This window comes from Nematolebias whitei, chromosome 14 (assembly GCF_014905685.2).
Source record: "Nematolebias whitei isolate Nwh7 chromosome 14, NemWhi1, whole genome shotgun sequence".
Classification (NCBI taxonomy): Eukaryota; Metazoa; Chordata; class Actinopteri; order Cyprinodontiformes; family Rivulidae; genus Nematolebias; species Nematolebias whitei.
In genome coordinates this window covers 33012683-33025717 of record NC_056511.1, presented here as the reverse complement: position 1 = coordinate 33025717, position 13035 = coordinate 33012683, and the positions used below count along the sequence as shown (strand labels likewise).

The following is a 13035-nucleotide window of genomic DNA, read 5'->3' as shown; positions in this document are numbered from 1 at the left end:
TTGTTTGTTTTAACAACAATTGTCTAAACATTAATATTTCAGAGCACTGCCTCATGGCCACTTAAAACAAGTTTGTATTGTTTCTAGGATATTGTTCAAGGGTATGTTTTTCAATAATAAAAAAAAAGGAAAATTGAAGGTGCATTGTGACCTTATAACACCAGACAGTGTCGCTTATGAAACAAAATCAGTATCGGACAAAATCGGAATTGACAGGTCAGGCTTTTTAGAAGTCTGTGATCGTGATCGTCCAGAAAACTGCAATCGGTGCACCCCTACTTCACACCTTGTCCTTGTCAGGGCACGATACAAGACATCAAGAAAATCTACTAGCAAGCACATTTATAGACACATTACATATATATTTGATGACAAGACGGTGAGATTTGTCCATGATTGTCTTTTTTCTAGAATTGCGCCGCTCAAAGTGGCTGCATGTTGGAGCAGCTCTGTTTCTTTCATTCTGACATTTTGCTTTTGGAAACTTTAATTCCTCTTTTTCTGGATGTAAATCACATTTTTTGGATGATTGTTTCCTCTGGTATCGAATGCTGTGCAGCTGGAAGGATTTTTACTGAAACTTTTTTTAGTTTTGGACATTTGTTATGATGCGTAACCATGGCAACAAGGCAGTTTTCTACAACAACAGCAGCTGAATAACATCTCAAAAGCTGAAATAATATCTCAAAATGGCCCCAACTCTCAAATGAGTTGAAAAGGATGTTCTATGGACGCATTCTCATCTACCTGCCAGCTGTGCTCGAGTGCCTGACCACTGAGATCCTGGAACTAGCAGGAAACATGGCTCATGACAGTGGAAGGACAGGATCGTCCCTCAGTACCTATAGCTGGCTGTCCGCAGCAAGGAGGAGCTCGGCAGACTTATGGGAGGAGTGGCCATCGCTCTGGGAGGAGTTCTGCCCAGCATTCAAGCGGTCCTACAGTCCAGGGGAACCAAGAGGCCAGCCGAGTCTGGGTGGACGGATCGGACGGCATCTGCAGCCAGTTTCTTAGGATCCACTGTGGGATGGACCTTTACAAGTGATCCTTCCTGCCTACAGCCATCAGCATCTATAACATCTCTTAATGAAATGAGGATAACGAGTTACAACAACAAAATAATTTCCCTCTGGGATTAATAAAGTATTTTTGAATTGAATTGAATTGAATTGAATGATGCACTTCCAGATAGCACCATAGTCCTGATAAAATGTTAGTGTGTCAGCCTGTACAGCTCTAATAAGCATTCACAGAAGTTCTCAGGGGCAGGTTGGGGTGGAGGGGGGGTGGAGGATAGAGCAGAGCCTTCTTAGTTTACACATCCCCGGGACCAATTTGATAAGTTGGCCTATTCAAGACCGAACAGAGAGGCCAGATTCCGATAAGCTACAGTTGTTTTATATATGTTAACAGTGTGAACTGGATAACTTGGAAAATCAGTCAGTTTCTTTATTGTCATTCGCACCTCATGTGGTACATGTGGTGAAGCGAAATTATGTACACAGGGTCCCAGTTACATCCAACTAGGGCTGCAACTAACAATTATTTCAATAATCGATTCAACGGTCGATTATTTTTCCGATTAATCGATGAATCGGCAAAAAAAAAAGTTTTAATTTCCACCCCTTTATTCCAAAATTGAACATTTGACTGACATAGCAATTCACACAAAAAACAGGTTGCTCTTTGACTATTCTGTTAGTAAAATATTGAATAATAAAAAATAAAAGTTAGTCAAATAGCTTAAAAAAATAAATGTACACAAAAATATATACAAATGTATCTTTATACCTGCACAATAATTAGCTACTTTGTAAAATGTGTCATTGAGGGAAGAGTGTAACCTGGATAAAAAGTGTGGATTATTGTAACCTGGATTAAAAGTGTGGATTATTGTAACGTGGATTAAAAGTGTGGATTATTGTAACCTGGATTAAAAGTGTGGATCATTGTAGTGAAGCTTTCGTCTTCAACCATTGACAGAGGCCTCATGTCAGTGACGATCATGTTCAGGATGCTTTCAGTGAAGACAGCTGCTGCTGTGGTGTCCATGATGTCTGTCCATCATGAAGGATGTTGTTGTTTGTTGTTGTTTTCTGGAATGAGACAGTAAATATGTATTATAGCATAATTTACATCATCTCAAGAAATGCCTTGTTTCACTTACAGTGTTAGGTTCAGGCAAAAGTAGCTCAAAGAGCAATTAAACACACACACACACACACAAAACTTTATTACACACATTTGAGTAGATGTAATAAATTACTTTAATTCCTGTTTAAATGCAATTCATCCTGCCATACCTGCAGTGTCTTCAGCCTTTGCCAGCAAATTAAAAGTTTAAGCTTAATCATTAAATTATTATCTTTTTGTTAGATTTATTTATAAATCACATTTAAACACTGCTTGTACCAATTACATTAAATAAAAACTAACACACGTTCTCTATCACCGTCATTAATCAGATAACAAACAAACAAACAGCATCTTCATCTACAGACAGACTGACGTTACGTTTTCTCTCTTGAAACAGAACAATGTGTTAAATTGTAGAGACTCACCTGCAACACATGAGTTGGGAGTGAGACATGTTGTATCTGCTGCAGCTCCTTCCTCCTCCTCGTAACTCCGACATGTTTACGTTTCATCTCCGTGATTCTCCCGTGTCGTGTCGGCAAGTTTCAAAGCTGCATGTTTCAGTTTTTATCTTTGTGAAGTTCTCCCACACTTTGGAGGACTTGGGTCGAACAGTTTTTGCTGCGTCAGTCATTTGTAAAATTTACTTATTTTCCTTTGAAAACACCGACTCTGCTCTGCTTCCACCTCCCCCCTCGCTCTGTTCAACTTGCGCTGCAGAGTTGGGTTTTTTTTTTCAAACTTTATTCGGTCAGACAGCATTGACAATGCCTGTGCTCGTGAACAAAACGGCTCGGCAGCTCCGTGAAAGACACATAATCGCGCGACACAACAAATCGATAATGAAATTCGTTGCTAGCGCTTTAATCATCGATTTTTATCCATTTTATCGTTTCGTTGTTGCAGCCCTACATCCAACAATAAAATGTAAAAGAAAAACAGCAATAGCATCCAAGATATGAACCAAGAAAAACATCAACTAAATATACACTAAGCAGTAATAACACAAAAACATCACGTCGAACATCAGCATGAACATGAACATGAGTCTGTGAGCAGATGAGCACGCATGAACACATCAACATGAAACAGATCAGCAGCAACATGAAACAGATCAGCAGCAACATGATGTGATTTTTCACAGTGAATATTCTGATTAGAGATTCATGAGTCTAACAGCCTCAGGGTAGAACCTGTTCCCCAGTCCAGTGGCTCCACACTTAACGCTCCTCAACCTCCCTCCCGAGGGTAGCGGGGCAAAAAGTGTGCGCTTCGGGTGAGTGCGGTCCCCTATGATGCAGGTGGCTCTCCCCCTGCACCCAGAGGTGCAGACGTCCGTGACAGCGGGGAGACCAACCCCAACAGTCCCCCGTGCATCCTTCACCACTCTCTGCAGAGCTCCTATAAGATAAATATATCCTAAATAAAAAACATGCTGACTTTCATTTGTTTGGCTGCATCTTGATGTAAGAAACGTTATTATCAAAAACTGGGTTACCACATCAAAATCCAAGATAAGCCACCACCATATATATTTGTGTATGCGTGCGCATGCGTGTGGGGTGTGTGTGTGTGGGAGTAAACCAACCACTCAAATCATTTGAAGAAACTATACACGTTTTAGTTTATGTATTTCTTAAAATTATAGTTTCTCCAAATGACTGGGATGGCCAAAGATTAATCTATGGTGACCAAGGCCACCACTGGCTACCCCATGGTTTCACCATTTTGCCTGATGGTAGATTAAATTGCTCCCTCCACTCACTCCGTCACACTGAGCTGCCTCGGATGAGGAAAAAAAAACTTCCTCTGTTCTTATACACAGTGTAACTCCTACCCACTTGAATGCCTTGCACCCAAAACATTAAAGTTTATGTGCATCAACGTGCCTCTTGTTTCGTTTTAACCGACAGCTAATGTTACGTTTCTGTGTTATAGGACGAGAAGGAGAGTGAGAGTGAAGAGGAAGAAGAGCAGACGTCAGAGCTCTCAGCAACGTCAAAAGCTGCTCTCACGTTAGCAAATGCCACCAGCACACCCAGGTTGGATCCAAATCCTTCTCTGTCTCTTTGAATAAACCCCTGATTATCAGCGTCAACAACAATCAGCTCACATGTTGTTTTCCACAGCCCAGAGCAGAAAACAGTTGGAAAGATCATTAAGTTCGGGACCAACATTGATCTTTCTGACCCTAAAAGGTGAGGTTACAAGTTAGGCCCAGCTCATGGTGAAGCACTTCCACATTGCGCCGCTTGTCTTGATTTGGATTTGTGTTTTTACAAGGTGGAAGCCCCAGCTGCAGGAGCTGCTGAAGCTGCCAGCGTTCATGCGAGTTGAATCCACCAACAACATGCTGAGTCTCGTGGGTCACACCATCCTGGGCATGAACACCGTCCAGCTCTACATGAAGGTGCCAGGCAGCCGCACGCCAGGTCAGTGTGCGTCTGTCGTCGCAGTTAGGGTTTCAGAAGCTTCTTCAAATAATCATCTGCTCGCATTTCCCAACAGGTCATCAAGAGAACAACAACTTCTGCTCCGTCAACATCAATATCGGACCTGGGGACTGCGAATGGTTTGCGGTCCATGAACACTACTGGGACGCTATCAACAAATTCTGTGAAAAGTGAGCGATCAGATTGTTGTAGTCCGCTACAAATACAGTAGTCCTTCGATTATCGTGGGGGTTACGTTCCAGACTCCTTGCAATAGATGAATTAGGGATGTTATCTTTATTTTAGTATTTATACATAAGGCTTTATAAACCTCTCCCACACTCTTGCATTGTTCTAAACTCTCTAAACGCTCTAAAAGAGCAGAGTGAAAGAGAGCAGCCAGACTGATGCTACGGTTACTGAGCCAATCCCAGTGTGCCAAAAAGTGATGGTCTGCCAAAAATCGATTGGCGTAACAGAAGCACACACGACAGGATTCTCTGTTTCAGTTCTTTGAAATTTAACAAGATTAATCCCTAAAAACGATTATTTGTTTACTCGACATTATAACAAAGATGTGTCTCCGTTTACTTTTTCCTTAATAAATGCACTTTTAATGGTCAAAAAAGCTCCTGCAGCGCCAATCGATATTTGGCAGACCCATCACCTTTTGGCACGACACCGGGGGCAGACTGGCCATCGGGGGCACCGGGACATTTCCCGGTGGCCTGGCCCACTCAGTGATCGTCGAGGGGCTGGGCCAAAGGCTCGGTTTGGGTCATGCTTCATTATTTTAAATCAACAATCCATGCCGCTCACTCAAGTATCAGCTCTAGAGTTGCATTCGGGCCCAAAGCCCCAACCCGTATCCATCATTTCCAAACCCCACCCAACCTGACGAATTAACAGTAATTACAGGTCCGAACCCAAAACAAACCCCACCACAACATTTTTTTATTAAGCTTTGACTGCTTATATAGTTATTAACAGTCGGCTAACGCGCGCGACTGAATAAAGGCGCAGAAGATCATAACTGAGGGAGTGTTTGTCCTTTCATGGCCGTCAAAGAGCATTCAATCCCTGCTTCTGCCTGCATTCTGCATTATTCAGACATGGACCCTGCTCTGACATGTCTGCTTTGGGATCTCATCTGTTTGCATCGTCAGCCATGCGCGTCCGCTGAGTGCAGCAGCTGAACGTCCATTTGGGCGATGGATCGGTTCCTGGCAGTAACCTACCAGTAGTCCCATCTGAAGCTTAACTGAACTGTATTTTACCTTGTTCAAGGCCTGTCCGCTCGCGGTGAAATGTCCACATGCAGCTGGTGAAGGTATGGCAAGCTATGTTGCCATATAATTGGATCGCAGCAAATCCGCTGACACAATCAAAAGTCGGACACTGACCCGGCCCACCCATCCAGCACATTATCATGGCCTGGCCCAAACTCGGGTCGGGCTGGGCTTCGGGCCCAGGGTAGAAATGACAGCTCTAATCAGCTCCCACAGACTGAACAGTAGCGATGGGGAAAGACAGACACCACCCCCCCACCCCCTCTTTTCTTTTTCTGTGCTGTGACAGACAGCCTCAGAAAGAGAAAGGAGGGGGCAGAATGGGGTTTGTCTTTCCCCATAGCCAGTCGTGTTTCGTGTACAATCTTATGTTGAAAACCTGCACAAGAGTGAGTTTGTGAAAGTCGAATCGCGAAGTATCGAGGGATGACTGTATTGCAATGTTATGTTTGTGGACTAAGTTGGTTTGTTGCTAACGGTTTCTGACAGGCATGGAGTGGACTACCTCACAGGGTCTTGGTGGCCAGTCCTGGAGGACCTTTACAGTTCCAACATCCCTGTCTACCGCTTCATTCAGAGACCCGGTGACCTGGTGTGGATTAATGCCGGGACCGTTCACTGGGTCCAGGCAGTGGGCTGGTGCAACAACATTGCCTGGAACGTGGGACCGCTCAACTGTACGTCACAGCAAAGACCTCGATGCAAAGAGCAGAGGTACCATCTGTCAGCTGTGTCATTCTTTGTGGTTTTTTTGACAGCTTACCAATATCAGCTCGCCCTGGAGCGCTTCGAGTGGAACGAGGTGAAGAAAGTGAAGTCGATTGTTCCCATGATCCACGTTTCCTGGAACGTGGCTCGCACCATCAAGGTCACGGACGAGGATACCTTCAAACTGATCAAGTAAGACGCTTGTCTGCATAGGTCTGTGAGCGAGTCGTTATTCGTTCACGTCGTTTATCCTCCGTGTCTCCCTCAGACACTGCCTCCTGCAGTCCATCAAGCACATCCAGATTCTCAGACGCCAGCTGGTGGCCACAGGGAAGAAAATATTTTACCAGAGCCGCGTGAAGGACGAACCTGCCTACTACTGCAACAAGTGTGACGTGAGTCCTTCCTCCTCCGTTTTAATTTGGCCCGATGCATCATGAACACATTATGAGCCTGAGCTGTGCTCGTGCAGGTGGAGGTGTTCAACCTGCTGTTTGTGAGCAGCGAGAGCAGTAGTAAGAAGACCTACGTGGTGCACTGTGAGGACTGTGTTCGGGCGAGGAGCTCATCGCTGTCGGGAGTGGTGGTGCTGGAACAGTATCGGACGGAGGAGCTGATGAGAATTTACGACAGTTTTGTTCTGGTCAGTGTCACGGCAACGTCTTTAACATTGCCTTCCATGGTGCTTCTCTAGATGTAAATGTCTGTTTCTGCTTACATTTGAGCTTTTTGTTATTTTTCCAAAGTTGTTTTTCCATTCTACAACCCTTTAAAGGCGTTCAAACAGCATGAATATTCAGTAACGGGACGTTTCAGTCATTGATTTTAGCCCATTCTAACTCTAAACAAACTTGAGGGAGTACAAAGTGTAACGTTATCGGTGTAATTTTAAATATGTCAGCGTATTCTCTGTATTGGACAGTTTTTTTTTTACAGGGCAGAGGTTTTTCTAAAGGCACCCTGTGCAATCAAGGATGCTGGCTTCTGGATGTGTTAACAGTCTGGCGGATCCTTTTTGACTTAGGTTGAGAGCACACTGTAGTGGTTACTCTCAAAACCAATCTGGAACAAGTGATTCTGCACCAAATAAAGAGGGAAACGTGTTGTGAGCCAACAGTCAGCTCAGCCACACAACTTCTACACAGGTGGATAAATGTAAGGCCGGCAGATGGTGTCTGTGTCCAGCTATTCATCTTTTTCATATTATAAAAAAATGTCATTACATTAAAGACAGGCACTTATGTAGTTGTTTATTTTTATTTGTAGTTTTCTTACTACTGCTAAGAATGATGACATTTTCATCCACTTGATGACCTTAAATAAACCTCTTCATTTTCCTGTTTTGGCAGCAGTGAAAAATTTCTAATGTACCAGTGATTTTTATTTTAGTTTTTTTGGTAATTATTTTAGAACAGCAGCAAAGTCAGCGTCCAACTGGAGCCTTGTTACAAGTCCTTTTCCACCCTCTCCAACATCATTTCCTGTCATCTGTCAGAGGCATAATGAAGGCATTTGATTTCTGCCTGATACGGGTTCTGCTCACAGCGGGCTCGTGGTGATCAGACCTTCATGAAGCAGCAGTTCAGGCTAATTGTCCACAGTGGTGGATTACTCACTCTGCCTGACTCAAATCTCAAGCATATGCAAGATGATTTTCATTTTGTTCCTTTGCCATGAACCCTGGGCAGCAGGATACTAGAAATGCACAAACTATAAGAACCGTTAGAAGGCTTATCTTCAAAACTGAGGCCATACTTATCATTTAACTCGTGAGTTTTATGATGATATTATCAACCTTTAGTCTAAATTTGTGAATAGATATGTCTGCAGTCGAGCATAAATACCTGTGTCTATGTGCATAAATTGTTTGGACATTTGTGCAGGGGCACCACCAAGGAGGGGCCAGTGGGGCAATGACCACCACTAAAAATTGGTGAGCCCCCTGACAGACACCCTTGACCAGCTCATTTTATCCTTTTGAGTCCCAAGCTTGGTGTGCATTTTTCCATTTCAGCTAACTTTTTAGTGTTATTAGGACCTCATAAACATTAAAAACAAACTTTGTCCCTGAGCAGTTAGGAATTAAAGTGTACATATTTATTTTATTTAAAATTAAAAATAAACCTTAAAATCTAGTTCCACTAAACTAGATGTACCTCTAAAGATTGTGTTGTGTTGATTGAGGCTTATTTCCTCGCACGGCGTCTCCTTAAAACAAGGATCGTTGTTTTTCTTTCTCTGTTTGGGATTTGACTTCTTCGTCCATTTTGTCTGTTGCCACCTTTTCAACGGGAGTTTGATTCTGGCCCTTTCAATATCAGGATGTCATAAAAGTGTACTGTATTTTCTGCCGTACACGTCGCTCCCCCTATAAGTCGCATCAGTCCATATTTGTCTAATAAAATGGAAAAATCCATAAATATGTTGCTTTGCCGTATACGTCGCATCTATTACGCGTCACCTCTGACACGTCGCGTTTGTTACGCGTCACCGCTGACAATCCGGAAATGCGGGCCGGTGTTGTGCCAAAAATCGATGGGCTGACAAATAGCGGTCGTGGGAGTGTGCTCAGGAAGACTTTTAACAAAAATTTAACAAGACTAACACTTAAATACAATTATCTGTTTGCTCAAAATTATAGTAAATGTATGTCTCAGTCAAACGTTTGCTTAATAAATGCACTTTGACAGTCAAATCAGCTGCATTTCAAAAGTCGATAAAGTATAATAAATAAAGTCCAGTTCTTTTTGTTTTAAACTTTTTTGACCTTGTCATTATAGCCACGTTTACCTATTACATGATACAACGGCATGCCTTACTACTACTGTTACTCTGCTGCCATCAAGTGGCTGCTCAAATGTTTTTTCAGTCAGAATGAATGAAAACGGTCATCTCTCAGCCAAAACATCGGTTTATAACCGTGGGGAAAAAAATCCATAAATGTGTCGCTTCAGCCTATAAGTTGCAGGGCATGTAAATTATGCAAAAAACTGTGACTTACAGGGAGGAAAATACGATAGCTGTACTGTCAACTTGTTTTGTGTATCTGAACCTTATCTCCCAAAGCGTTCTGGGGGAAATGTTGCAAGAGTAAGGGGTGCCAGGGCTCTTCTTATTCAGACTAAGTAGAACTGAAATGAACTATGTCCAAATTCTCAAAACAAAGTCGAGCTCATCTCTGGTCCGGTTTGCGATGTTTACGGCTAGGATCTCAAGACAGTCCTGGAAGAGCGTGTCTGAACTGGAAACCTCAGTGTCTCATTTCTACATTTTACAGATGATGTGGTGCTATTGACGTCTCCAGGTAACGCATACAGGGGGAGTTCACAGTCAAGTGTTAAGCTGCTATGATGAGAGTCAGCTCTTCTAAGTCTGAGGCCAAAAACTTAATTCTCCTCCAGTTCAGGAGTGAGTCTGTGAAATAGAGGAGTTCATGTATCTGGGAGTCTTGAGCAATGGTACGATGAAGTAGGCGATGAACTGACAGATTAGACGAATTAGAACTAAAAGGCTGAAAGAGCACACAAACTGATATAGGTAGAAAGAAGCTGAAAAGAGTGCATAAAAGCTGAAAAGTAGCCAAAGAGATGCAGAAACATGGCTGAAGGTAGCTGATAAAGCAGGGGGGAAAAAAGCTGAAATTATCTTTAAAAATCTCCTGATGCATGCTCAATAATCCAGGTAGAAAAATATAAAAAAGTTAAATCTGGTCCTCTGGACATTCAAAAAAAGGGCAGGAGAGCTGTGATCAGTCTTACATTGGGGAAACAAAACAGCCACTGGCCAAAAGGATGGCCCAGCACAGAAGATCAACATCATCAGGCCAGGACTCTGCGGTCTACACTCATCTCCAGGCCAGCGGTCACTCTTTCAGGGATGAAGATGTTCACATCCTGGACAGAGAGGAACGATGGTTTGAGAGAGGAGTAAAGGAGGCCATCTTTGTGAAAAAAAATTGTCCATCATTAAACAGGGGTGGAGGCCTCCGGGTTCAACTGTCCCCCTCTTACAATGCTGTGATTGCTAGTATCACTCAGCCCTCTGTGAACAGTAAACAGCCATCAGTGTGCTAATGGTCCATTGTTAGGCTGATGGTCCTTCTTGAGCATGTGATCAGCTGGTTTTGGTTGTCAGCAGCAAAACTGGTTGATCCACTCTAAGAAGGTGCTATTTAAGAGACTGAGCTGAATACAGCTCCTCAGACTGAAGAAGTCTCTCGGACGAGAGACGAAACGTTTCTACATTTTTTTGTTGATTTGCTTTGTTTTTTTTTGTTTTTTTTGAATGTCCAGAGGACCAGATTTAACTTTTTTATATCTTTAAAAATGTAGCTTATTTCTCCTAATTTCAGCTTTTTTCTACTTCGAAAATGGGAAAAGGCAAGCTAAAATGAGCAGTAAAAGATTTTAAACGGCCGAAGGGTTTGAAGGATGTAAAGAGAACTGTGTTCATTTTCAATGAGAAAAATATGGCTGACAAAGCTAAATATTTCAAAAAGTATGCATTGCACAACTACCAAAAGTTACAGCAGAAATGTCCTGAATGAGCTGAACGTTTTGACTTATGAATTCTGATAACAGGCGCCGTTTTGGCCGCCTACACTGACAGAGCCAATTTTTAATAAATTATATTTATGTTCCGTTAATAGGGTCAGATTTTTCAAAAACTCAGCTTCAAATTTATTTTATGTTTCAGTCGGCCTAAAAGGTTGCCCCCTCCTCCTCCCTCTTCTTAGACTGTACCTGCTTCCCCCCACCCCCACTTTCCTGCAATGCTCTGGTGCTCACGTGAGCCCAAAATGCATGGATAATATGTAAACAAGCCAACCTCTTTGATGCCCAGGGATGGAGAAAAAGACTAATGGAGGGAAACACGACACAGACAGGGGAAAAAAAATACACTTAACTAACTATTATAATAGTATCAGTAAGTAAACCACAGCTACTAACTAATAACAAAGTTGTGAAGTCCTCCTTTATCCCACAGAGTACACACCCACAGCACAAAATATGGCAAGAAGAAGCAACATCAGCACATATCCTATGTGATGTGACATACGTCATAAATAATATGACATAAATGTTGTGTTTGTGATCAAATATTCTGATCATCACATCATAATTTTCACACATCAAGTGCACATAGAAACATAAAATACTATCTGTAGAACCACTTTTACTAAACACAACTTTGCTGAAGGTATTTTGTAGCATGCATTTGAACTGTGGTTTTAGCCAGCATGTTTCTTTATATTTATTTAATTATATGAAGGAAATGTTTAATGCACAGGGTTAACTTGTCTTCTGTATTTTCAAAGAAAACAACGAGTCAAGTAAAATCATTGACTACATCTCTACAGCGTTCTAGATCACATTCATACACCAATGGGGCTCACATTGGAGGCAATAAGGGGTTCAGTGTCTTGCTCAGGGACACTTCATCATGTGACTGCTGGTGGAATCAAACCCCCAACTCTCCCAATGGAGGACGACTTCTCTAGCCGTTCAGCCACAGCTGCCCCGTAGAGAAACAAGTAGAGAAAACAAGAATAACAATAAAAAGTAGAAAAATGTGAAACACCAGCTAAGCAGATATAATCTGTATGATCTTCCCTGAGAAATATAGGGTTGGACCAGTTTCCATTTCAGCTCAGACTGCAGCTCATCAGCTGATGATAAAATGTTCAGACTGTTTGTTGATGAGCAGACCACATTCAGCTGAAAGAAACATCCTGCAACAAACATCACTGCCTTACTGTTTTTTTTACTGTACCTCTGTCTCTGTCTCCCTCTACAAAATTGATTGACCGCTGCTGCTGATTATGACTTCATAACGCTTTTCATACCTGTGATGCTGGTGAGACGTTTTCATCAGTGATCAGTGTCGGTGCGTTCACCAACATGTTCGCCTCACAGAACATCTACCGTAATTCCCAGACCATAGAGAGCACCTGAATATAAGCCGCGCACACTAAATAAAAATAATAAATTTGTATATAATTAGCCATGCATGTTTATAAGCCGCAAGTGTTCACGTTGTAACATGAGTGGCAGCATACAGCCACTGAGAGAGGTGCAGCCTCCTACTCTGAGTCATTAACATCCTACGTTATCCTCCTACTCTGAGTCGTTATCCTCCTACTCTGAGTCATTAACATCCTACGTTATCCTCCTACTCTGAGTCGTTAACATCCTACGTTATCCTCCTACTGTACGTTATCCTCCTACTCTGAGTCGTTATCCTCCTACTCTGAGTCGTTATCCTCCTACGTTATCCTCTTACTCTGAGCCGTTAACATCCTACGTTATCCTCCTACTCTGAGTCGTTAACATCCTACGTTATCCTCCTACTCTGAGTCGTTATCCTCCTACTCTGAGTCGTTATCCTCCTACGTTATCCTCCTACTCTGAGCCGTTAACATCCTACGTTATCCTCCTACTCTGAGTCGTTATCCTCTTACGTTATCCTCC

The 13035-nt window shown here is 42.5% G+C and overlaps 1 protein-coding gene across 1 annotated transcript in view; it reads left to right on the top strand.

Moving 5' to 3' along the window:
* kdm6bb (lysine (K)-specific demethylase 6B, b) overlaps positions 1 to 13035 on the top strand; it is a 38057-nt gene that overhangs the window by 21717 nt on the left and 3305 nt on the right. The window contains exons 13-20 of the mRNA XM_037688051.1: positions 4075 to 4178; positions 4266 to 4334; positions 4420 to 4568; positions 4645 to 4759; positions 6347 to 6534; positions 6616 to 6757; positions 6834 to 6960; positions 7038 to 7208. Coding sequence (XP_037543979.1) covers positions 4075 to 4178; positions 4266 to 4334; positions 4420 to 4568; positions 4645 to 4759; positions 6347 to 6534; positions 6616 to 6757; positions 6834 to 6960; positions 7038 to 7208 — 1065 coding nt within the window. The remainder of the gene's footprint in view (positions 1 to 4074; positions 4179 to 4265; positions 4335 to 4419; positions 4569 to 4644; positions 4760 to 6346; positions 6535 to 6615; positions 6758 to 6833; positions 6961 to 7037; positions 7209 to 13035) is intronic.